Source organism: Helobdella robusta (genome assembly GCF_000326865.2).
Source record: "Helobdella robusta unplaced genomic scaffold HELROscaffold_89, whole genome shotgun sequence".
NCBI classification, from domain to species: Eukaryota; Metazoa; Annelida; class Clitellata; order Rhynchobdellida; family Glossiphoniidae; genus Helobdella; species Helobdella robusta.
This window is the reverse complement of record NW_008705506.1, coordinates 388,905-416,349: the sequence shown is the minus strand read 5'-3', so window position 1 is coordinate 416,349 and position 27,445 is coordinate 388,905. Positions and strand designations below refer to the sequence as shown.

The 27,445-nt window shown below is 33.6% G+C and overlaps 3 protein-coding genes across 3 annotated transcripts; 1 reads left to right on the top strand and 2 right to left on the bottom strand.

Moving 5' to 3' along the window:
* Positions 1–1,383: 1,383 nt before the first annotated feature.
* Positions 1,384–3,818, bottom strand: HELRODRAFT_182637 (hypothetical protein; the record flags this gene model as incomplete). Its single annotated transcript, XM_009032882.1, has 3 exons — positions 1,384–1,707; positions 1,890–1,996; positions 3,713–3,818. 3 exons carry the CDS (start codon positions 3,816–3,818, stop codon positions 1,384–1,386), a joined length of 537 nt encoding a protein of 178 aa, XP_009031130.1.
* Positions 3,819–8,289: 4,471 nt separating this feature from the next.
* On the bottom strand, positions 8,290–9,025 carry HELRODRAFT_182636 (hypothetical protein; the record flags this gene model as incomplete). The annotated part of the gene is made up of 3 exons (XM_009032880.1): positions 8,290–8,397; positions 8,539–8,614; positions 8,844–9,025. The coding sequence occupies 3 exons, from the start codon at positions 9,023–9,025 to the stop codon at positions 8,290–8,292; spliced, it is 366 nt and encodes a 121-aa protein (XP_009031128.1).
* Positions 9,026–10,548: 1,523 nt separating this feature from the next.
* Positions 10,549–17,800, top strand: HELRODRAFT_182635 (hypothetical protein; the record flags this gene model as incomplete). The annotated part of the gene is made up of 3 exons (XM_009032879.1): positions 10,549–10,656; positions 14,383–14,498; positions 17,662–17,800. 3 exons carry the CDS (start codon positions 10,549–10,551, stop codon positions 17,798–17,800), a joined length of 363 nt encoding a protein of 120 aa, XP_009031127.1.
* Positions 17,801–27,445: the final 9,645 nt, after the last annotated feature.

Sequence of the window (27,445 nt, the reverse complement as noted above, 5' to 3'; positions counted from 1 at the left end):
TTCGTGTCAGTCGGTATCGATATTTCAATCAGCAGGCATATTTTTTCAATCTTATTCATGACAGTGATATCTGGTCTGTTGGTATTAATTTTTCTATCTGTAATTATCTGTGAATCCCACATTATAATAATTTGCTCATCCAGGTTGATCACTTTTGTCGGTTCATACTCATAATATTTTTCATCTATCTTCATTTTCTATTGTTTACAAATTGACCAGTGAATATATTTTGCTAGATTGTTGTGTCGCTTCATGTACCTTGTTGGCACGAGTGCTGAACATCCTGCAATTATATGGTTAATTATATGCAATTATTAATATTATTATCCCAGTTTTCACAGCTTGGTTTTTTAAGCTGGTCATAGACGAATCCGGGGTTCAACTAGATCCCAAAGAGATTCATCCTAGGATTTTTCTTATTATGCTCGCTGTTCCTAATAATGATATTTTTTGAACTTCGGTCAAAGCTGGTTTTTCCGAAAATTCTTCTAAAGTTTTTTCTAAAGTTTTAGAGACTACTCCTAGTGCTTTCACTACAATCGGAATAATTTTTTTTTCAACTTCCACATCTTTGTATCTCGATTTGAAAGTTTTTGTACTTGCATATTTTTTCGGTCTCTTTCTGCAAAACATGTAAATCGTCTGGAACAGATATATCTATCAATAGGCATATTTTTTCGTTTTTATCTTGGACAATGATTGTTTGAGTATTCTTTTTTGAAAGTATTTTGTGTTTAATGCTTGATCTTGTGCAGCAATTAGCAGATTTTTGGTTTCCACCTTTAGTCCAGAGCTGCTTAGCCATTGCCATGTTTTTTTTTTCAAATCTATTCCTGATTTATCTGTATTGTTGAAAAATTGACCATGTAGTTGTTTATCTTTGTATTTTTTTACATGATAATCTTCCTGATTTATCTGTATTGTTGAAAAATTGACCATGTAGTTGTTTATCTTTGTATTTTTTTACATGATAATCTTCCAGACGTTCTTTAAATTCTCGTTTGCTGACATCTTTATCTATGGAATGACGATTTTTTATTATACGCACTTCTTTAGATATTTTTTCTTATTTTCATCATCTTTTGCAGTTATTTCAACTAGTCTGTCATGTTTCTTGAGAATGTACTCGTTGTGGCTTATAATTGCCTTTTCAAAACAATTTTTGATTCCTTCATTTCTGCCAAAGTACAATCGATCAACATCGGCATTCGGATGATGTGCTCCTCCCATAGTCAGAAATTTTCTTGTTCTTCTGTCTATTTGCTGTAACCCTGATTGTCTCCATTCAATGATACCAAAGCTATAGTTTATGACTGGAATTGCCATTACTTTATTTCTTGCATTCAATCGTGACTTTAAAATTAATTTTATTCTACAATAGTATTATTTTTTTTTGAATTGTTCCTTCATCATTTGTTGTTGCACTACTTCCGCTTCTTCCATCCTCAAATATCTGTACGTTTCTTCCGCATCTACACCTCTAAAGTGGATATCCTGATCAACATTTATGCCGCTGCTTCGCACCACCGCAACTTTTCTAATCAGAGTAGCACACTTGTCTAATCCAAATTTCATTTGTATATCACGACTGAAGTTGTTTAATATTATTAGCGCTTTTTTAAGTTGATCATCGTTTCGTATAAAGAGCTTTAAATCGTCCATATAGAGTAGATGACACTGATCATATATTACATACTCCAACCTCGGCTGGCTGAAAAGATGAGTCAGTGGGAACAGAGACATACAAAACAGCAGCGGCGAGAGAGAGAGTTTCCTTGGAAAATTCCTCTTTTGATTTCTATAGTCTCCGTCAACATCACACCATGGTCATAGCAAAGGCACACCCTAGTTTTCCATTTAGATATTGAATATTCAATAAATTGTCTAACCTCACTGGGGATTTTGTAAATAGCCATAACTTCCTTAATCCATGAGTGTGGGATACTGTCAAATGTCTTTCTATAATCAATCAATGCTATGCTTAAATCTTTTTTGCCTTTAAGTGAAGTTATGTATAAGTTAAAAGTTATATAAAAGTTCGAAATAAATGGTATAAGAGGAATACATTCTTCAGAGTTATTACAATTGTTAACATCATTTTTATTATTATTTAATGTAAGATAATCAAAACATAATTACCTCTATATAGCTATTAAACACAGATAGCCAATAAAGATAACAAAAATTCTATAAGTACATATAATCAATAACATTATTTAAATCCAGTGAGTTCAAATAATAACAGATAAAATATTAAAGTCAAAAGAAATTACACAAAGATCCATTCATACAATACGCGCATTCTATCATTCACACATACTCACACACATACATGCACAAAATACATAAGGTACATAGAAAAAACAACATAATTTTAAATAATCGATAATAACGAAACCTGGTTCAAAAAAATAGTATTTTTTTGAACCAGGTAGCGTTTAATTTTAAATTTAAACAAATGCAAGTGACTGAGAGCTTTAACCTCAAGTGGAGTTAGCGTGTCCCAGACCTTCGGTCCTGTTAGTTCCAAACTTATATTTATCAATTTTATTCGGGCTGAATTTGAATAAAAAGTAGGATTGTATCTTAAAAGCTTACTGTGAATAGTATTTATAAGAGTAAAAAAAACTTTATAAGAAAGCGGAAGTAATTCATGTAGGTATTTAAACATGAAAATTGAGACAATGTATACATGGATGTTGTTTATATTTAAAATTTTCAAAACAGGGTAATATTTTGAAACAGAACAAAACAGATGAAGATTTAAGTAACAAACGAATGAAACGGTTTTGACACCGTTTGACCTGATTCAAGTGCACAGCAGAACAATTACCCCAAAGTAAGTTACAATAAACGAGATGAGGATAAATGAGTGTGTTATACAGTTTCAGAAGTATATTTCTATTCAGTTTATGTTTGATCTTGTGTAGTATACCTATTAATTTATTAAATTTGTCAGAAATAAAATTAATATGGTTGTCCCAGAAAAGATTATCTTTAACTAAGACTCTAAGAAACCTATTTGAATCAGACCGGGCAATATTGTTAGTGTTAATTTTAATATTTAAGTCAGGCAAAAAATTTGTTAAAATCCTCAGACCAAATACTAAATAACTGCATTTTGAATAGTTGATTCTAAGCTTATTTAAGGTAAACCAGTTAGCTATTTTTTCAAGTTTACCATTTATTATAGACGAATCATTTGCAGGATTCTGGTATGGAAAAGAATGGTGGTGTCATCCGCATAAAAAACAAATTTAGTTATTTCAGAGGCATGATACCAGTCGTTAATAAATAATGTAATAAAAAAGAGGTCTTAGAATGGAACCATGAGGAACTCCAAAACTGATATTAAGAGTCTCCGAACAATGATCACCAATATTAACAAATTGTTTCCTATTCTTAAGATATGAACAGAACCATAAATGTACTAGAACTCTAACACCATAAGAATACAGTTTGACAAGTAGGATGTCATGGTCAATCATATCAAATGCTTTTGATAAATCTATAAAAACACCAACCGTCAAAATACCATCATTTAATTTATTCATCACTGTGTGGGCTAGATGCAACACAGCTATATCATATTCTTTAAATTTTTCCTGGCTTACTTAAACTTTTTCTAGAGTCCTTCTTATTTCTGACAGATTCGCAGAAACATTATTTAACAACAGTTTTTCGTGTCTTTTTTCAGAAGCAGTAGTCAAACTCTTCAATTTTTCTTCATTGGCTTTGCTGCACGCATCGCAGAGAAGAAATCCGGAAACTTCGCACATCGTTTTCCGTTTTTTGGCTTTTCCTTTTCCAACTGGCATTTTCAAATTTTAAAATTTTGAAACACTATATTTTTTATTAAATGTTTTTTAAAGTTAAATTTTGAAATTTTGAGATTTTAATCGAAAAATGTTCGAGAATTTATCAGTGCATGCATGCACACTAAAAGTGAACAACGATATTCTTATTATTATTATTATTATTATCATTATTGTTTTTATTATTATTATTATTGTTGTTGTTGTTGTTGTTGTTGTTGTTGCTGTTGTTGTTGATGGTGTTGTTGATTGTGCTGTTGTTGATTGTGTTGTTGTTATCATCGTTATTGTTATTATCATCATTGTTAGATTGCTGGTTGATCCGATTAACGTTATTGTTGTTCATTCTTCGAGTTGGAAGTTTTGTTGTGATTCGTTGTTGGATGTTGATGGCAGATTTTTCAAATTCGATGAAAATGGCCTCTGCAATTTTTATGTTGTAGAGCTGTTGAGTGTTGTATAAAATTTTTGTGTTTTTATCTAGAAGGTTCCTGGTTATTGGGGTGTTGTGGAAAGTTTCAAGATGGATTTTTATTGCATCGTCTCTTTTGGACATAGTGAATCTACGCGATAGTGTTGTAGTAGTCATCCCTATATAGGAAGTATGAAGATGCGCACAACTGTCAAGAGGACAAGAAAATTTATATATGACTATGTTTCAAAAGGGAAGTGTTGTGAGGTAGGCAATTATTCAAAATTAAAAAATTAGATGTTTTGTAGTTTTGTAAAAGATTCTTAATTTTATTTTATCGTTCGGGTTAGTTGGTTTAATATTATTATGAATTATCTTCTTCACGATCTTTTTATCAGTTTTGTAGGAAGAAGACATGAAATTTCGATAAAATAGTATAATGGTGTTATTATTATTATTGTTGTTGTTGATGATGTTGTTTGTGTCAATGGCATTATCGTTGTTGTTATTGTTGTTGTTATTATTATCATTGTTGTTATTATTGTTGTTGTTGTTAGTGTCATTGCAATTGTTGTTATTGTTGTTGTTAATATTATTATCGTTGTTGTTATTGTTGTTATTATTGTTAATATAATTGCCGTTGTTGTTATTGTTATTAATGTAATTACCGTTCCAGTTATTGTTATCGTTATTAATATTATTATCGTTGTTGTTGTTATTATTATTTTTGTTATTGCTAATTACCTTTATGGTTATTGTTGATAATGGTGACAATATTATTATTATTGTTGTTGTTGTTGTTTTTGTTCATACGTTGTAACTTTTTATTGATGACATTTTTAATAAGATCTACGCTGTAATTATTATTTATAAAAAAGATTTGTGACACGTTTGATTTCTGTCAATGTCAATGTAAAACCACTATGCTCAATTCAAAATAAAAGTACAGAGCTGTGAAATATATTCAAATTTATATCATAAATTGTTTCTGTCGCAATAAATGCCATATGATAACCTTATAACAGTCTCTATCAGCTCATTAAAAAAAACCGGCCACATAATTTTAAACACTGAAAGATTAAAGTATTATAGAAACCAACTGGAGATATTTCAAAAGTATCTATAATTATTGAGCAGTGTTTGTAATTGTCATTTAAATAGCTATGCAAATTATCGAAATATTTATTTATCTTATATTGTCTGGATGATTCTAGGTTGCTTTCATGACACACCGTTAACTCCAAAACCTCAACTGTGTCGCCTTGCAGTATGGCTATGTCGGGACGTAGGGTGTTGAACAGATCCGATATAGGCTGAAAACCGTCAGATTTCAAATCTGCAAATTACCGACAATTGGCAGGCGCACATACTTTCAACCGGTTGGTGATCGCGGCTAAAATTTTGTTGTTGTCTTTCGGTGTATCTTGCTAGAGCGGAGGTGAAACTACAGTTAGAAACCACATGCTTATTTGTCTGCCGAGAGCCACAGAGAGGACATAGAGGGCTTAGTGTTTTGTCCCATCTAATCAAATTAGCGTTTGTCGGCAGTTGCTACACTAAATATTTCTAGACAAATTTGAAGAGAGCTCCAACAAAAATTTTCCGTAGTTTATGAACAACGAAAGATGTTGTTAGCTTTGATGACGATTTTTATTTTGGAAATAATTGTGCCCTGACTTTCTAGCAAAATGACATGGTTGAATTTTCTAATTGTTTGAGCGATAATTTTAGGGAACCTGATTTTGAGAGAGTGTTGTCGATCTTGATATAATCGATTGTCGATTTTTTGTATAAACATTGAATCTCTTTGTTCTGACTAGTTTTGAAATAGTTGCGCAGCTTTAAACTTGCTCTTTCTGTGGCATCTTTTTTTGACATAATGTAATGTGAACTTTCTTTTATTTCTAGAAAAATATGAAATAAAGTAAAATGAGATAAAAGTCTAATTAAAATCTAATAAAATAAAATAAAATAGATAAATTGATTTAAATTAAATAAAATACAATAGTATTCTACGATGCTCATCATTTGAAATAAACGTATTTGAGTATTTGATGGTTTTATATTTTTTTGAGTTGAGTAGGTTGGATTCATGGTAGACCGTCAGCTCTAATATTTCTATTGTGTCGTCACGAAGTATTGCGATGTCAGGACGTAGGGATTTGAAGAGACAAGACACTGGAGGGATCCCATCATAGTCCACATCTGCATATATCGAAACCTCTGGACCCGCGCATGCTTTCAACCTTTCTATAATTATGTTTAAAATTTTGTTGTGACGCATTGTGAATCTTTTTAGTGCTGCCACCGAATTGCAATTAGACAGAACATGTTTGTTTGTTTGCCGCGCTTTACACAATGGACAGTCAGCCGTTGATGATTTGCCCCATCTGAACAAATTTGCATTTGTGGGGAGTTGTTGGATGATTTTTCTCCTAACAAATTTGAACAGTACTTCTGGGAGGTTTGCAGTGAATTTCGACCAGTGAGCAATTCTAGCTGCGGGAATCTGGTCTTTGATCACTTTTAAAATTGTCCCTTGGCAACGGAGTAGCGATAGATGTTCGAGTTCTGCATTTTGTTGTTTGATCGTTAACATGCTGAGTGCCGATTTTATGTCCTTTGAGTCAGGAAGCAAATTGTCGATTTTTATATAATTGCTATAGGACTCGCTCCATAAACATTTAAGTTCTTCGTTGCCGTTTAATTTCAGGTAGCTACGGAGTTTTAATCTCAAAGATTCGGCAAAATTTTTGAGAGATCTAACGTTTAGGCCGCCTAGTTTATATGGGAGCAACAATGTCTCCGACAGACAGCTACTAATGGGCAATGACTGCCATGATCTTACTGTTTCGGTGATTAGGGTGTCCAGATGCATACTAATCCAAGTCAGTGAAATGTCTTACATGCGAAATTCAAACGCAAATTGAGATGGAAGATATTTTCTAAGGATTTCAAGCTTCCACTGAACTGTTGTGAACTGGATATAACAGGATACAACAGTATCCAGTTCACTGACGGTTGATAGCAATGTTTTGAGTTTGATGATCATCTGGTTTTTGGCGTTCGTGTTGTTGCCTTCGAAATCATATTTTTTCCCCAGATATTTGAAATAACCTCCGATGTCAACATGGGGGATTTGTTTGATGTCGATCGATAGCGCCGGAAGGAATTGTTCGTAAACCTCGCTGCGTTTTCGCATACCGAACGAGAAACACTTGTCAGTTCTCAAACTCATTCCAGTTGCTTTGCACCAAGCGTGATTTACATCTATGAGTTTTTGAGCACTTTCGGTGCTGTTGGAGATAATGGCCGTGTCGTCTGCGAACTGAAGCCACGCTCTTGTCTTTAAGCTGGCTGACGGACCCCATATGTACCCACATTGTTGGTACTCTGTTTGTTCTATGACTTTCATCAGGAGGTTGAAGCAGAGGTTGAAAAGCAGTGGAGACACGGAATCACCTTGCAATACACCACGCTTGATTGGAATGGGCGGGGTTAGTTGGTCGCATCCGGAAACTGTGATTGAGTAGTCGGTATATATATGTTCAATTAGTTTGATAATTTGAGAGAGGATGTGATGAAAATCCAGAGTTGATGATATGAGTTTATGGCTGATTTCACCGAATGCGTTGCGAAGATCGAGAAGTGCAACGATAATGGTTCTTTGATGTTTCTTCGCATCGTAGAGTAGGTGAGTTAAAAGCTGATTATGTTCCGTAACACCATCTATTTTCGGGTAGAAGCCCTTTTGAATGTTTTTATTTATGAAATTGTTGATTTCTAAAAATTTGTAAATTCTATTATTTATAAAAGATGAAAATATTTTGTAGAGTGTTGGTTGCAAGGTTATTGGTCTGAAGCTGGAAGGATTGTGAGCGTCTCCCTTTTTGTGGATGAGGCTCGTGAAGCCCTTTTTCTAACAAATTGGGATTTTGCCTGACAACCAGCATTGTATTAATAGTTTGTGTAGAATAGTGCGTAATATAGGGCATTTTTTAAATGAAATTATCGAGATTTGATCGAGTGGGCAAGGTGATGATCTAGCTTTGTACTTGCGAACTATTGTAGATATTTCGTGGTATGATGGAGGGCTTGTGTTGCAGGGTGTTGATGGTTTTTGTAGCTGTTGAGTCCAGTTTGGTAGTTGGCATTTTTTCTGGTTATCATCTGATAGTATTTGTTTGAAATAATGTGTGCAATCACTGACGTTGAACAACGGTTTCAAATTTTCTGTCTGGGCAAATATTCTTTTGCATGTCCACCAGAATCGTCGTTTTAGTTGAGACGTGATGTTACCACATAATTTACCAGATTTTGATATTTTTGTTGATAACAGTTTGGCTCGCAGTTCTTTACTTGTTGATCTGATAAGATTGTCAAAGCCCTGGTTGTTGCGGCCCAATAATTTTAGTTGCTTCAATTTATTTTTTAATTCTTTAATAGATTTGTTGGAACTTTTGTCGTTGTTGTTGATCGTTTGAGGTTTGATGGTGCCATAATTTAAGGCAAAGTTGTCGTAAATCATTTTTTGAAATGTATGTGCAAATGCGTCAATATCGTGGTAGCTTGGCAGTGTATGTTGTTGCAGTTAGAAGTAGGCGTTTGCTTCTGACCATTGTGTCGAAGTTTTTGGTAGTTTGACGCCTGGTAGAGTTGATTCTATTGATTCTGTTGATGAGGGTGACGAAGTAGATGTCGAATTATTTGATGGTTCTGATGGTTGCTGCTCCGAGGTTGGTGAGGTTGCATCTGCGTCGCTTGCAGGGTTGTCTGCTAATTTAAGTTGATTATGCATTTTACATGAGCGCTGGTGCATAATAAGGCCTTTTCTACCTTTACGGCTTTTACTGCAGCAGCAAATAATATTTTTTCCAAATTAATTGAACTGTTATCTATAGAATGTGCATTATAAATATTAGGAGAAACTTCAACGTTGGATTTTTCAGCAGAACTTACAATGTTGTTGTTAGAGTTGGTATTTTTTGCACAACGCCAGGTGTGTCTTTTTACTTGAATAAAATCCTTATCGCAATACGGGCATTTACTTGCATTAATTTCGTAAATTAAATTTATTAAAATAATTAAAATAAAATAGTAGACTTTATTAAAATTAAATTTTAAAACCACCGCCATATTCCACACAGTTTTTATCAACACAGTACAACAATTTTAAAACCAATTAATCAACTAATAAAAACGTAATTATGCATAAAACTGTAAGTTGTACGAAATCGGCCAACTCTCGTGTTTCACGTTCGCATAATAATAATAATAATAATAATAATAATAATAATAATAATAATAATAATAATAATGTCATTTATGAGCGTCCTATGCATAGCGTCAGACCTCTAATATTTGCTGGCAGCAAAGTTCTGCTACACAGCCGCTAATCCCTTCCAACAGCTGAATGACTTTTGACTTTAACTCGCCTTTTGCTTTGGAGTCTTTGCATTCATAATCGTATAACTTGCTTACGTATGTAAAAGATTGGCCTTAGTCGGGGCAAAAACGGATCTTTCTACTTCATTCCAAAAGAGCAGCATTCATCAACTCTCATTTTTATTTCTGACCAGCTACTCCAAACTTGATTTAAATCGATCAGTTTTTGTGCTCCACCAGTGCTGTGTGCTATGATTGCCGAAGAAGTTGGGCCCCAGAGAAAGCCAAATTGTTTATACTCTTTGTATTTTGTAGAGTACTCGGACGGAAATTGGATGGGATCAAGATCAAGACCGTCAATCCTTCGCGCCAACATCGTGGAATTGTTGCAGAGCGCCAACACATTACAAACAATTTGTGAAGATATCTTCTTAATATTGGGCATCTTTTGAGAGTTATGATTGAAATTTGGTCTAGTGGACAAGGAAATGCTTTTGTTTTGCTTTTCCTGACAATTACTATGATCTCGGTGTGAGTTGACGGATTTAAATTTCTTTAAAATGAAAGAGCGGGAAGAGGAGGAATCCAATCTGAAAGACGAAAAGGGATGCAGTCACCTGCGTTGAGTAGATTTTTTAAAAAATTGGTGGCGGTTTCGATATTGAAGAGTGGCGATTGAGAGTTCGAGTTGTTAAAAATATTGTTGAAATGTTGTTGTTCTTTTTATTTAGTCTATTTTTGTTTAATGTTGCCCTTATTTGTATGCTGGGCACCACGACGTCATTTATGAGTTGGCTATGAGTCAATGTCTTTAAGTTTTTAAATTTTGTTTTTAAGCGTCGAATATCGTAATTTCTGTGTTCACCAGGTTTTGAATCTTTTGCAAATGTACCATAGTTGGACGCAAAATATGAGTAGATTGTATTTTGAAAACCGATGGCGAAGCTGTCGACATCCGCACAGTCATCGAGACGCTCTAGTTCTATATGGAAAATGCCTTGGTTTCAGCCCAATATGATGACGATTTGGGCAGTTTTATTCCAGGTAATGATTTTGGAGTAGTTGTTGGAGTCGACGTGTTTTAGAATGTTGTTGGATTGTTGTCCTCGCTGTCGTTTGGTTCCACTTCTGACTTTGTGTATTTGAGAGATTTGTAAAATTTACAGGCTCTTTGATGCATTGACAGTCTTTTTGGCTTGCCGCAACAACAAGTTAAATTATTTGGATTATCAGGTAAAATATTATTATTATTTGTTAATAAATTCGGAGAAATGCTAACGTTATTGTTTGGTAAAATATTTTTTTTTGAGTTAAAACGAACAGCTGTACACCTCCTGGCACTTAAATAGACACTTAAATTGTTGCGTTAACTGTATTAGAAGAGATTAAAATCGAAATTAAACCAATAAAACCATTAAATTTAAAATATTTAATAAAACCTAATTTTAAAACCACAGTCATTTGCCTTATAGATTATTCCACAATTTGATATAAAATTTAAATATATAAAACTTCAATAAAACCTATATTGCTAAAATAAACAGTGAGCTACATTAAAGCGACTCTCTTGTTTAAAAACCAACAGCAATAATGGGAATGATCTTTTATTCAGCAATAAAAAACAATAAAAATGACAGTACAAAAAAATAAACCAATGAAATAAAATAAAATGTCAAATGCAATAAATAGAGTATTAATCTGAGAAGCTCATCATTTCGAATCGAAAAAGTACGACCAGAGTTAATTAGTTTTAAAATTGATTAATTTCACATTTCTGTCGCAATAAATAGCGTGTGACGATGATATGGCAGAGTTTATAAGGTTATTGCAAAATTAATCAGTCCAAATAATATTTATTAATGAAAGATTAAATGTTTTAAAGAGACCTAAAGTAGATATTTCAAATGTATTTATTGTTATTTCAAATGTTTCAAGTGGTCGTTTAAGTTACTTTTCATTTCAAGTATTTTGATTGTTTGTTGTTTTTAGAGTTGAAGAAGTTAGTTTCATGGCAGACTGTCAACTCCAGGATTTCCAACGTTTCGCCGCGTAGCAATGCGATATCTGGTCGCAATGTTTTGAATAAGCGTGATGGTGGTTGAAAATCGCCTGTCTCAAGATCAGCAAAAATGGAAGCGTCTGGGTGGCATATGATTTTAACTTGTCGAGGATTATTGCTAAAATTTTGTGTCTTGTAGTGTATCTACCCAATGCCAATGCTGAGCTGCAGTTGGATAATACATGTTTATTGGTTTGCATATTTTCGCATAACGAGCACTGGGCAGTGGAAGATTTTCCCCATCTGGACAGATTGGCATTTGTCGGCAGCTGTTGAATTAAACCTTTCCGGACAAATCTGAACAGAACCTCTGGAAGGCTCATAATATAACGTAACCAGTGAGCAATTCGAGCCGCAGGAATTTAATTGCTGATTGCTTTGACTATTGTACCTTGACAACGGAGTGAGGTCAGTCGTGCAAATTATGCACTTTGTTGTCGAAGCATTGTCATATTGAGCGTAGGTTTGATATCGCTCGAATCAGGGAGTTGGTTGTCAATCGCAATATAGTTGTTGAACCACAAACACTTTAGTTCATCATTGCTATGTGCTTTTAAATAATTGCGTAATTTGATCCGCAAAGATTCGGCATAGTGTTTGAGAGACCTAATGTTCAAGCCTCCCATTTTTTAGGGGAGGGACATGCATTCCGCAACACAACTGCTGATTGGTAGCGATAGCCATGATCTCACCGACTCAACAATAAAAAAGTCAAGGCGCTTGCTTATCCAGGTCAAGGAAATGTTGTATGTCCGCAACTCAAATGCCAATCGCGATGGTACATATCTACGTAGAATTTGTATTTTCCAGTTTGCCGTAGGGTCGAGATTGTTTATCACTGACAACAAATTTTTTCAACTTTCCAACCAGTTGTTCTTTAGTCTTGCTGTTGTTGCCTTCAAAATTGTAGACCCTGCCCAGATAAATAAAGTGTCCACCTATGTCAACCTGAGAAATTGGTTTTTCATCGATGGTCAGTATCGGAAAAAATTGCTCGTAAAAACCGTTTTTTTTCCTCATGCCGAATATTTAGCATTTGTCAATTCTTAGTTTCATGTCGGTTGCATTGCACCAAGCCCGGTTTACATCAATAAGCTTCTGTGCACTTTCAGTGTTGTTGGCAATGATTGCCGTGTCGTCCGCAAACTGTAACTATGCTCTTGTTCTAAGACTTGCTGTTGGGCCCCATATGTAACCACACTGTTGAAATTCGGTTTTTTTGAGTTTTTTCATTAGGGGGTTGAAGCATAGGTTAAAAAGCAATGGAGAGACGGGATTGCCTTGAAGCACACCTCGTTAAAAGTTAATGGTTATTAAATTTAGTTTGACTTAATAATGCAGTAAGTAAAATATAATCAATAAAATTTATACGATAATAAAATGGAGTTATTGATAATAAAACTTTTTACTCATTGCCTTTAAGTTTAAAAGTTTAAAGGTATCAAAGAATGTAATCGATTATTACGTTCACAGTAGATATTGTTAGACTGAGTTATTGCTGTTAAAATCAACTTATTTACAAACGAATTTGACCATATTATGTTAATTAATTGTAAGTTAAATTTATTAAAAAGTCCTATTGGAGATATTTCAAATGTTTTAAGAATTATTTTATAATGTTTAAAATTGTCTTTGAGGTTGGCCTTGAGCTTGTCTTTGTATTTGTTGATTTTATACTCTTTTGACTTAGCCAAGTTTGTCTCGTGGCATACAGTGAGTTTTAGAACTTCAATGGTCCTCCCACGGAGGATGGCAACGTCGGGGAGTATTGATTCGAACAGGGCTGATATCGGGTAGTATTTCTTCAATGTCTTTATCAGCGTAGATGACACACTCCGGTTGTTTTTGTAGTTTTAAAGCGTTGACAACTAGCGATAGAATCTTGTTGTGTCTTTTAGTGTAGCGAGCCAGTGCTGAAATTGATCCACATTTGAATAAAACATGTTTATTTGTCTGACTGGCTTTGCAGAGAGGGCAAAGTTGGTTATTCATAATACCCCATCTAAAAAGATTAGCGTTAGTTGGCAGCTGCTGTATGAGATATTTTCTAATAAATTTGAATAGAGTTGAGAGGTTAGCCAGTGATTTTGACCAACGGCAAATTTGTTTGGTTGTGATGTGTTTTTTGATAGATTTTAATAACACTCCTTGACTTTGAAGAGCCTCAACATGGCTATATTGAGTCTCCATACGTTTGTTCAATGTGGTTGACAGTGCTGATTACAGGGAGTCTGTATTATTTAGAGCATTATCGATTTTACTATAATTGAAGGAAGACTCCTGCCAAAGACATCTTATTTCTTTGTTTTGGCTTGTTTTTAAGTAGCTGCTTAGCTTTAATCTCATTATTTTGGTGAAATCTTTCAAAGACTTTATGTTGTGCCTCCCATGTTTTGTAAGCAGTGATAAGAGTTCCGCCACGCAACTACAAATAGGAATTGAGAGCCAATTTCAGACCGTTTTAATTATTAGATTGTCTAGATTGTTTTCAATCCATGTAAGAGATATGTCGCTCGAACGAAGGTCGAAATTTAGTTGGCATGGAATGAAAACTTTTAAAATTAGGATTTTTTGTTGTGGCTTGAAATTTAGCTCTGTTGCTATTTTTAGCCATTGTGATAATTGCTTATGCTCCAACAACAAATCATTCGGATGATGAAGCTGAAACGTTCTACAAACAACTGGAACAAACATTGAAAACATTACTAAAGAAAGATGTTAAGATCATTGTTGGAGACAAGAATGCTAAAATTGGAAGTGACAACATTGGATTTGAAGAAGTTATGGGAAAATACGGTGTAGGAGATAGAAATGATAGAGGAGAAAGGTAACTAGAGTTTGTGAAGGACCGACAATTGTATGTCACAAACACAAAGAGGCAAAACAACAACAAATGTACTTGGGAGTTACCAGGTGGAAAAACAATGAACATGATAGATTTAATACTGATCGAACAGAAATGGATGAAATTTGTCACCCAATGTAGAGCTTTCCCAAGTGCAGAAATTGGATCAGATCATTACCTTTTTTTATGCAACGTCACCATGAAGATGAAACAAAAGCTTAAAATAGGAGAAAGCATTAGGAAAGTGAGATACAACACAGAAATAATAAAGCAGAAGATGGAGGATATAATAATTAAAATCGAACATGAATTTGACTCAGCAGCCAATTACGATATGAAAACAAAAGTTAGCAACTTAGAAAAAATTTTCAAAGCAGCAGGTGAAAATTGTTAAATCAAAACGAACAAAATAAAACCGTAAATAAGCGATGAAACATAGAACCTTGTAGAAGAAAGAAGAAGTTTGATAATGACAAAAAGACAGAGTGAAGAAAATAATGAAATACAAAGAAGTCTGCCAAAAAATAAAAAAGAGTGCTAGAGCAGATAAAAGGAGATAGATTAATGGTAAATGTAAAAAGGTAGAGACGATGATTAGGCCAAACAAGACAAGAGAGGCGTACCAGCTGGTCAAACTGTTAAAAGGAAAACAGAAAAATATGTCAAGGATTATTAAAGATAAAAACGGAAACATCCAAACAAAAGTAAAAAGATTAAGGATAGATAGACTGAATGTATTAAAGACTTATTCACAGACAAGAACACATACAAAAAAGAAACGCTTGAAATTTTGAAAAGCAAAAAAATAATCAATGAAGAAGAAAATAAAATAACGAAAAAAGCAATTACAAGAGCAATGAGTAAAATGAAGAACAACAAAAGTACAGGGAAGGATGATATTCCGATAGAACTGATAAGAGCAGGAGGACAAGTCGTGTGTAAAGAAATTTACACAATTTGTCAAGAAATTTGGGAAAGTGAAAAGTGGCCAGAAGAATGATGCAAGTCAGTTCTGGTTGTGCTGCCAAAAAAAGGAGACCAAAAAGACTGTAATAATAAAAAATCAATTGCACTAATTTTGCACATATGCAAGATCATGCTGACCATCATAAAAGAACGACTAGAAAAGGTCATAGTGCAGCATCTGCATAAAGAACAAGCAGGCTTCAGAAAGGGCAGAAGCACAATCCAACAAATTCTGATGTTAAGACTGCTGATGGATGATGCAAAAAGTAATGGTCAGACAATTTACCATTGCTTTGTTAATTTTAAGAAACCGTTTGATTCTGTCTGGTATGAAAATTTTTGGGCAACATTAGAAAGTATGGGGACATCAGAAAAGCTGGTCAAAGTACTAAAAAGACTTTATAAAGAATCAAAAATGTCGGTAATAATAGGTACAGAACTTGGGGACTGGATAAAGGCAGACATTGGAAGCAGACAGGGCGATCCAATATCACCAATAATATTCATAGCATTGCTAAAAAGAGCAATGGAAAAAATGGAAAATTCGGAATTGGGTGGAATTGACATAGGAAGAGAACTGTTAAGAATCTCAAGTTTGCAGACGATATAGACCTTCTAGCTTCTAGTGAAGAAGGTCTACAGAAACTAATTGAACTAACACATGTTTGTGGAAAAGATCACGTGTTGCATATCAACAAAGACAAAACAAAGGTGATGATTACTGGAAAAGGCAGAAACAATGCAGAATTTCAGATAGAATCAGAAAAACTCGAACAAATAGACCGGTTTGTGTATTAGTTTTATAACCTGTGACAAAAACTGCACCAAAGAAATTGACAGAAGGATAGCAATTGCCCATGGAATGTTTGCATCATTGAAGGAAATATGGAAAATTGGAAATATATCTATAAAAACAAAGTTGAGAATGATAAAATCTTGTGTTTTTCCGAGCTTGCTCTATGCATGTGAAACATGGACAATAAAAAAAAGAGACAAAGACAGATTGGAAGCATTTGAGATGAAGTGTTACCGAAATTTGTTGGAAATCAGTTGGAGGCAGAAAATAAAGAATGAAACCATCAAAAATCAACTTGTAAGACAGAAAAGTGTATATGATAAAGTCAGAAAAAGAAAATTGGGATTTTTTGGACACATTTGTAGAATGAGAGAAAACAGATTGATTAAGATGGTACTAATGAGGAAAAGAGATTGGAAGAAAAAAATTGGTAGACCTGCAAAGAAATGGATAGATGACATTACTGAATGGACTGGTGTTGGTATTCTGAATTCAATAAAACTAGTCAAAGGTGGAAAAGGTTTTTGGAAAGAAAAAAGGAAAAAGTAAAAGTAAAAAGCATGCTTATATGTACACCATCGGCCTCGACGGTCCCTCGATGGACAAAGGAGGGTCATTGATTGATTGATTGTTATTTTTAGCACGGATGACAGTTTTGTGGATAGTTTGTTTTTTAATTCATCATTTGTGCATCAAAAATCGTAAGCTTTACCTAAGTATTTAAAATCTTTTCCCATGGCCACTTGTAGAATCACTATGTCATCAATAGTCAGTTTTGGCCGGAATTGCTCGTAGCTGCCATCACGTTCACGCATCCCAAACAAAACACATTTGTCTATCCTCATTTCCATTCTTGCCCATATGCACCACGCTTGATTGAGATTGATTAATTTTTGTGCCCCCTCTGTACTGTGTGCAATAGTAGCCGAATCGTCGGCAAATTGTAGCCAAGAATTGGCCTTGATCTCTGCAGCGGGTTCCCACACATATCTACCCAATGCCGCCTTGACAACTATCGTTTAAACAATTTAAAAATTTCGTTGTTAAAATTTTTCATTACAATTTCATGTTTCTTTTTCGAATTTATCTGTATATGTTTTTAATATTACTAAAGCCGTATTAAAACTAATTAATAAATTTACAAATAATGCACTGACGATGACGGTTTAACGTCAAAATAGATCTATTTGCAGTAATTTTGCCTGTTGCTAAATGTTTGTTAATAAAAATAAAGCTTCAATTTTAAACAGACTTAATCTTGTCGATAAAAATTTACTAAGACAAATTGAAAAATTCGAATACAAGTTGATAAACAGCACTAATAAATCGGTGGAATTTATTACACACACTCACACACACACACACACATATATATATGACGAGTCTCGTGAGAGACGAAACGTACTTCTGGCCTATGGCGGGTAATGGTTTACCAATAATACCTCTTGCGACTGAATGGGTTCTTAAACCTTGTAACAACGAGATGTTGTTCTTACCTATTGGTCGCGACACCTCAATTTGAGTTTCTTCGTTACAATAATTGAGTTGTGTTATCTTAAGCCTTATTCGACAGGCTACTGACGAGTCTCGTGAGAGACGAAACGTACGTCTGACCTATGGCGGGTAATGGTTTACCAATAATATATATATATATATATATATATATATATATATATATAGTATATTTATATATATATATATATATATATGTTGGTAATAGACCATTATTTTTACAATATTCTATAAATTCTACAGAATGTTCGGTAGAATTTATAGAATATTGTAAAAAAAAATATATATATTTATTTATTATTATTATTATCAAAAGATTTATCTAGCGCTAGTTAAATAAAATTCGCGCCATCAAAAAATAAAATAACACAAAATTAAACATAAAATTAAACACATCCTCACTAAAATAAAGTTAAGGGTAAAAATATATATCAATATATATAATAAATCCGTGGAATTTATTACATACATACATATATATATATATATTATATATATTACATCACATTTATTATATTTATTGTATGTATATATATATATATATATATATATACAATATTCTATAAATTCTACCGAATGTTTGGCGTTAATATGTTTGTAGTTCGTTTCTTCGATTTTTCTCACTACAGTCTTTTGGTGAACGTTTAGTTTATTAAAATTCAAAATAAACTTATTTTCCGAATTCATGCTGCAAATAAGGCCATATTTTGATTCCGTGTAAATCATCAGTGCAATTTAGTTTATATATGGAAATATTCACTTTGTCAAAGTGAACTTAGATGGAAATTAGGTGTCAGGTTTCTTTATTGGCTGGTCCATCTTCGTTGGTTTCCTTTTCTTCATCGATAGCACCATTGGGAGTGAGGCTGTCATTTTTTGTTTTATATTTATGGGTTATGCATAAATAAATTATGAGTTGATCTTTGTGTAAAAGAACTTGTGCACGTGTATATACTATATACTTGTATATAGTATATACAGTATATATAGTATATATACGATATATATATATACAGACATATATATATATATACAGACATATGTATATATACAGACATATATATATATACAGACATATATATATATACATTTACAATATTTTATAAATTATATATATATATATATTTTTACAATATTCTATAAATTCTACTGAATGTTTGGCGTTAATATGTTTGTAGTTCGTTTTCTTGAACTACCTTCTTTTTAACTTCTAATTCTCGAGAGAGATGGAGCAGTCGCTGCTCGCGATCTTGTTCGATTGTTAGATTACATCGGTTGGTCGCAGAACTTCGAGTAAATGTTGGTAATAGACCATAATTTAAGAACATGATGTTAAAGGTTAGGGTAGGCACATAATATGACACATAATTACAACATCACTAATTGTGAGGTGAGCTGGACAATTTTTTTTTTCTTTGTGCTATAACATGGGTTTTGCATAAATTATAAGCTGTACACGTGCATACATGACATATAATAACAACATCACTAATTGTGAGGTGAGCTGGACAATTTTCTTAATGCTATAACACGGGTATGCATAAATTATAAGCTGATCTTTGTGTACAGAATTTGGCATATCACACAACTTATTCATATATTTGAATTAATTAACTATTTGCTTGGTGTTATTTTTTTATGTTCAGCATGTAGATAACCGTAAATGTGATTATTTTTTTTAACATATGTAAAATGGTAACTAAAATCCGGCCCGGCCGGTTTTTGAATTTTAAATCCGGCCGGACTTGGAAAACTTAAATCCGGTGCATCCCTAATTGTTACTAAAATTCTAGACAAGTCAAATGAAAACCTGGTGTGGGTGATAGCACTATCCAACGGCAACCTTGAAAAAATATTTGAAAAGTTCGACTCTAGTCTTACAACAGTCATCGAAAGGTCAAACGAAAACTTGCGCATATCATTGACTGATTCTGAAAGATTAATGAGCAAACTCTTTGAATCAACGTTACTTCGAATGGATGCCCTCAGCAATTGTTTTAAGCGAGCGGTTCGAAGCATGTCTGATGCAGTGACCAATTTGATGAATCAGCTCAACACCCATGTCCACATTGGGCACCAATATTGCCCAATGTCAAATTCAGATGCTGAAGATCAACGAAACGCCAATGATTGAGCAAATGACAAAGGCTCCGTGAACAGTATAACAAGAGAAGAAAGATGAAGAGCATCGGGCCAACAATGCGATTATTTGACATATCATTTAAAACTAATTCTCTACCAACAAAATGGAAAACAGCTTTTATTAATCCTATTCATAAGAAAGGTCCAACCAATCTCCCAAGCAACTACCGACCAATATCACTCACCTGTTCATCATGCCGAGTTATGGAAAATATCATCAACAAGAATATATTATCTCACTTGCTAGATAATAATTCAATCTCCAATTTTCAATACGGTTTTTAGCCTGCGAGATCAACTTCTACCAACCTCCTTAAATTTTTAAGCGATCTGTTATCGATTCGTCAACAAAAGGAAAGATGCGACACAGTCTATCTTGACTTCCAAAAGGCATTCGATTCCGTTTCGCATGCCAAACTGGTTTGTAAATTAAAGGCTTATGGAGTGTCTGGTAGCTTGCTCTTGTGGATGGCTGATTTTTTACATGGCCGTTCTCAAATCGTTCGGATTCAAAATAGGCTTTCAAATTCCATTGCAGTGTCTAGTGTTGTTCCTCAGGGAAGCGTGTTGGGACCAACTCTACTTCTAATTTTAATCAACGACATCGAGGATTGCATTTCATCAAACCCTGTATCGATGCTACTTTTTGCTGATGACATCAAATTATACACCAGTTCATCAAATTTCGTACAGTTACAACAGGTCCTCGACAACATTGTTGTATAGAGTAACAGGTTGCAGCTACCACTTTCTTCCAACAAATGTTCTCTGTGCTCGTTTTTGCCAGCATCTAGAAATGTTCCAGCCGTACATCATTACTCAATCGATCACCACGCTTTAACGCCGGTTGAGTATTTTAAAGATTTTGGCGTTATCTTCGATAATCAATTGAAATTTAATCATCATATCAACAATATCACACACAGAGCTTTTACTCGTGCTCGTCTTATCTGCAAATGTTTCACACCAAGACATAAAGTGCTAATTATCAAAGCCTTCTGCACTTACGTTCGTCCATTGTTAGAATATTGTTCATCCGTTTGGAGTCTTTATTATAAATATCAAGAATTCAAAGTGGAATGTGTTCAAAGACGATTCACGAAAGCCATTACTTCAATTCGCCTTTATCCGTATTTGTCTCGACTAAACGCTGCTGGAATTCAAACCTTAGAACATCGCAGAGCAATTATTGACTTGTGTCTAGTGTACAAACTATTAAACAAGCTTGTCGTCTTAGATTTAAACGATCATTTTTGCCCCTCACAATATTTGTCAACTCGTGGTCATCCCAGTAAGCTGCGTGAACCAACCACCAACAATAACATCACCAAAAACTTCTTTAGCAAAGTTGTCAGAATGTGGAACGCTTTACCGGAAAAAGTAGTTTCATCCCCATTTTTTTACAGTTTTCAAGACTAAATTACTTGCTACCGATATTAGCAAATTTTTGATTTATTGATCGATGGATTTAACTAGTTTTATTTTTTTGTTTTAAAAATTTTATTAAATAAATTTGCAGATAGCTATTTCGAGTTATAAATTACTCATTTTCAGTGCATTATAGACAATTTAAGCCGAGGTTCAAAAATTTTTTTACATCTATTGTCAACTGATGGCTACTAAGATTAAGGAAATGATCTTGGTGTTGTGGCTGTTAAATTTCTTGTAACGTAGATCGTTTAATTAATTTATATAATATTGAAAGACATTAAAAGAAGAGAAATAAACTAAGCAACGTCCTTGACTTGTTTATTACATACAAAGCAAAGAACATTTGGTCCAAAAAAATAAATGTATATTATAAATTATAATGTTTTAATATAAAACATAAAACTTAACACCTTCTCATTTTATTTAAAACATTAGATGACCTTAACCTAAATTTTCTGAAGACCCATCGCACACATCAGATTCTTTATTCTTGGTCCTACCATTGGTTTTGTCAGGGCATCAGCAACTTGAAGTTCTGTCGCAACTCGTTCAACTGAAACTTCTTTTTTTGCAACCTTTTCTCTGACAAAAATGTCTAATTTGGATATGCTTTGTTTTTCTGTGAAGTTCTGGATTATGTGCTAAACGAATCGCTGCTTCATTGTCGACAAAAATTTCTGGCTTTTTCTTTAGATCTACAATGTCGTTCAACAATTGTTTGAGCCATATCACTTCACGAGCATGGTATTGCCTTATGACCTTTTGGAAGACTTACCAAATCCCGCGTTTGATTTTCCTCTAATGACTGCATTTCACTGTTCATGGCTTTAAACCATTCATCTTTTTCATCACTTTGAATGGCATCTTTCTAGCTCTCTGGTTCAAGTACTTCACATAATGCAGACATAACAAAAGGATTATAACGAGATGGCTTTTTGATATTATTCCTGTCACGTAAAACCATACCTTTGGACTTTTGATTACAACAGTCAGATTGATCTTCTTCATCAGATGAAACTGAACTACGGTTGACATAGATTAAGTATCTCGGACAGATGCAAATGACATTTGTGCGAATTTTTCTTAATTTATGTAATTTATATCCGTTATTTTTCGTTGAAATTGTATCGTTTTGATTTAATTGAAGTTCTAGAATTAGATTACTTTCTCATTTGTTAATTTTGTTTAAAAATAAGAAGTTTGAGTTTCGTTTGCAAGTTGATTTAAGGTCACCTTGACTTTGTTATTGAAGTTTACTTTTAATTATGTCTAAGGGACACTGCGTCAAGTGTAAAAGTGGATTTAAGAATACGAAAGAAACTGTGGTGAAATGTTGTTTTTGTGATGGTTCCGTTCATACTAAATGTCTTGAGTATGATGATGAAATGTTACGAATTATTAACAGTGGTAAAAATGTAAAGTATTTTTGCGATAATTGCTTGTTGTATTCGGACAATTTGAAATCTCTCAGCATACTGATTGAAAAACAAGATGACTGCAATAGGCAGTTTAAACAAATTATGGATAGCAGTGATGAAATCAGGAGTGAGTTGAAACAGTTTAAGACTTCTGCTGATCAAAATTATGATAAATTGGATCTTATTAAAGCAGATGTTGACTCATTACTTGATAAATCTACTGCTAATGTTAAAAGTGAGTTTGATAAATCAATAAATGTTGTCATGTTGCAGAATATGCAAAAGATTGTGTCGTAAACTTGAACGTGTTTATCGTCATATCCCGAGTGAGGCTAATAAAATTGCTTGGAGAAATGCACTAATGAACAAAAGTTCTCTTTTCTCGGACAAAAGAAATTTGTATTGGAAAAATTTGATACAGATGAATAAGTCCAGGCCTAAATTATTGTGGAACATGGTGAGTAAACTGTTTGGTAAATTCTCGGATAGCCATAGTTTGAGTGAATCAATTAATTTTACGCCATCTGATTTTGCTTCTTTTTTCTAGGATAAGATTAAGAGGGTGATGGACTTAACAGCTTCCTCGATTGCACCAGTCTTTTCTCATTGTAGGTTTCGGTCTGATGAGTTGTTCTCTGCGTTTTCTTTGTGCTCGGGTGACGAAATTAAAAAAATTGTTTTAGGTTCTCCAACAAAATCCTTTTCAAATGATTTTATTCCGACTCAAGTTTTAAATCATATATCGACTTGTTTATTCCATTCTTGACATTTTTTGTTAACTTGTGCTTAAGAACTGGTTGTTTTCCTAATCCTCTGAAACACGCTGTTGTAACTCCTATATTAAAAAAGTCATCCCTTGATAAAAGTGATATTTCTAATTTCCGTCCAATATCCAATCTGTTGTTTTTGTCTAAGGTTCTTGAACGTATTGTTTTGGGGCAATTCTTAAGTTATCTGAATAGACATAATTTGATGCCTGTTCACCAATCGGGCTATAGGCAGAACCATTCAACTGAGACAGTTTTAATTGATGTTACGTCTACATTATTTGCAGCTATGGATCAACACTAAGTTTCATTGTTGGCTTTATTGGACATGAGTGCTGCCTTTGATTGCGTTGATCACACCTTGTTGATTGATAAATTGAAATACTTTTTTGGTGTCTCATGTAGTAGCCTCATGGTTTGAATCATACTTGATTGGAAGGACTCAGCAAGTTTTCTTTAACAACGGGTTGTCAGATATTGAGATAGTCACGTCTGGAGTTCCTCAGGGCTCAGTCCTTGGGCCTTTGTTGTTTTTACTTTATACGGCTGATATGTTCCCAATTATTGAGGAATTTAATTTCAAGTATCATGCGTTTGCTGACGATGTGCAAATAATTGTTCCGATGGCATGTAATACAACGTTTGAAGATGAAGTTGATAGATTTGTATGTTGCATCGAAAAACTCAATGGGTGGATGATAAATAACAGATTGAAGATGAATGAAGGTAAAACTCAACTACTTTTGATTGGTACCTGGCAACAGCTGGAGAAAATTGATGTTAAGTGCATCAACATATCTGGGTCGGATGTTAATTTTTGTTCCTCCGTTGGTGACTTGGGGATCGTATTGGATCAAAATATGTCAATGAATTTTCATGCCAAAAAGCTTAGTAAGGAGTGCTCATTTCAGCTTAGAAGGCTTAATCAAGTTAAAAACTCATTAGATGCATGAACCAAACATTTCAATGTGTCATTACACATTGAAATGTTTGGTTCATGCATTTGTTCATTCAAAGTTGGACTACTGTAACAGTGTTTTCTATGGAGTATCAAACAGTACATTGTCTTCTCTACAGTCAATTCAGAACAGAGCGGCCAGGATTGTTAGTGGCCGTTTGAAGTTTGATCACATTAGTCAAACGCTGTTGGATCTTTATTGGCTTAATGTTAGGAAAAGAATCTTATACAAAATTTCCATCATGGTGTTCAAATGCCTGAATGGTCTCAGTCCAAGTTACCTGTCTGAAATGATAATACGTAGAGTTAGATCTCATCCGTCAATCAAGTTGCGTTTAGATGATCAAGATTTATTGATGGTGCCAAAAACAAAGTTGGCTGTTGCTGATAGAAGTTTTGCAGTTGCTGGTCCTTCGATCTGGAATAATTTGCCCCATCACCTGCGTCGGCCGGGATTGATTCTTCAACAGTTTCGCAAGGAATTGAAAACTCATATCTTCTTGGATTGATTTGCACAAATCATGGAGCGCCTTTGGGTGACTATAAAAGGCGCTCTACAAGTTCTCTAATAATAATAATAATAATAATACGGTTGTGAATATCTTCATCTGTTGAAATATTTTCTTTAATCAAAGTTTCTTTATTTTCATCTTTGATTTCAACATCAATCGAAACTGTATCATCTGAACAACTTTCTTCTTGCAAAATCACTGAATTTGGTTTGACAACCTTCTCATTAAAAATAGCATTTCTTGATCGATGCATTTTAACACGTTTCTTATTCTGATGTCCCATTCGTTCATAGTATAACTTGATCATTGACAAAGTTAACTTCAACTTCAGAATTCAACGGTCTTAACAGTTTTTGCAACAAGTTTGAACAAACCTCCATTGTTGTTTCTTATTCCAACAACACTTATCACATTGTCAATAAGTAGATGACAACTTCTTGAGGTTGAAACAAAAGAGCTATTTCTGTTCTTATCTTGAGTTGAAAGTACTGAGAACACATTTCTTTTTACTTTTGGCACATACCAGACATCTGTGAGTTTAACAGTTTGCCATTTATTATTCACTTTCACTTGAAGATGAATAATTCCTTTTCCAAAAGCTTCTACAGTATCACCATTTGCAAAATGTAATTTGCTCGGTTGAGAAAATTTTTCAAAACTTTTAAATATGTCTGTTCGAAAAGTTAGATGACACGTTGCACCATTGTCAAAAAACCATTCATTGCTCATCAATTGCAAAAACACTTGATTCCAAACAACTAGTGACTTATTGTCATCGCATAAATTGTTATTTCTTTGTTTTGCTGGTCTACCATCAGAATGCCATTTTTCACAATTTCTTACAATGTGACCTGGCAATTTGCAATAATGTCATATCAGCCGCTTTGGTTTGCTGACAAATTTATCTTGTTTCTGACCTTTCATGTCTTGAGATGACATGTTGCTTTGACAAATAATACTTTATTGCCTTCAGTTTTGCCTTCCAAAGATCTCTCATAGCTACACAGTTGATCTGTGAGTGTTTCGACTGTTCTTTCAGTCTTATTCAACAATCTCCAACTTGCAACAAATAAAAAATATTTTTCTGGCAAAGTTTCAATTATTTGGCACATCAGCAACAAGTCACTGTTTTCATCTTTTCCTAACCCAACCTTTAAATCTTTCCAAAGATTCTTGAGTTTTGTGACATGAGTGACAACATCATCACTTTCATCCATTTTGTAACTAAAAAACTTCATGCATAAGTTGTATGCTTTATCTTCATTAACTTCATCATACAATCTGTAAAGTTCTAACCAAACATCACTGGCATTACTGAATGAACGAACTTTTTCATACGTTTCATCGGTCATGTTGGTTGACAGAATAATCATAGCACTACAATCTGCTCTATTGAATCTGTTCAAAGCAATTTGATATTTTGCTATCTCATCTTTATTAGAGTCATCGTTTGATTCATCTGGAACTTATAATTTGCCATTTACTACATCCATTGCATCAGGAATGCCGCGTAGTATTATACAAACTCTCGATTTTCAGTTCAACCAATTATTTTTGCCTTCTAGGTGTTTGATTTGCACTTTTGTTAGATCCATTTTTTCCTTGTCTTTCAATTTGACCTTTTAATTAGAAGCAAAATATCGACTTTCAGAGAATGAAGAAGCACGTGCTTTCTCTTCACTTCAGTCTTCACAAAGGAATCTTCCGATATTTCTTTATTCTAAATTTTCTTCGTCAAATCAATTAATTAAGAAAAACGTTATCTGGGCCCATAACCTGTTAAAATTCTTGTTACGTAGATTGTTTAATTAATTGATATAATATTGAAAGACATTAAAAGAAGAGAAATAAACTAAGCAACGTTCTTGACTTGTTTATTATCAACCGAATCAACAGAAAAAGAAAAAGTTAAGTTACATACAAAGCGAAGAACATTCGGTCCAAAGAAAATAAATGTATATCATAAATCATAATGTTTTAATATAAAACATAAAACTTAACAGTGGCAACAAAACTGGTCCGCGATATAAATTGCTAAGTTTTTTCTTAATTCGTTGGAAACAATGGTCTCGATGGCGTTCTTTGATGAAGTTGATTTCATTTAACGATCTTTCATCAATCGAGTCACTTAACAATTTTATTAACGATTCCATAGTTTGAAATAGTTCTTCTTTAACTAAACTCATTCAAGAGTAATGTTTTCCTGTTTTTGATTTCTGCAGAAATACTCCGTGATTTAATATGGCGTGTTAACGTAAATTTTGGTAACAGACTGTTGTTAACGCAACATTTCAAAAATTCAACACTACTTTCAACATTGTTCAACATTTTTATATTTTTTTTAAATTTATTAATTTCAGAGAAATTAGACATTTTATTGTTTTTTAAAAATTTTATTAAATAAATTTGCAAATAGCTATTTCGAGT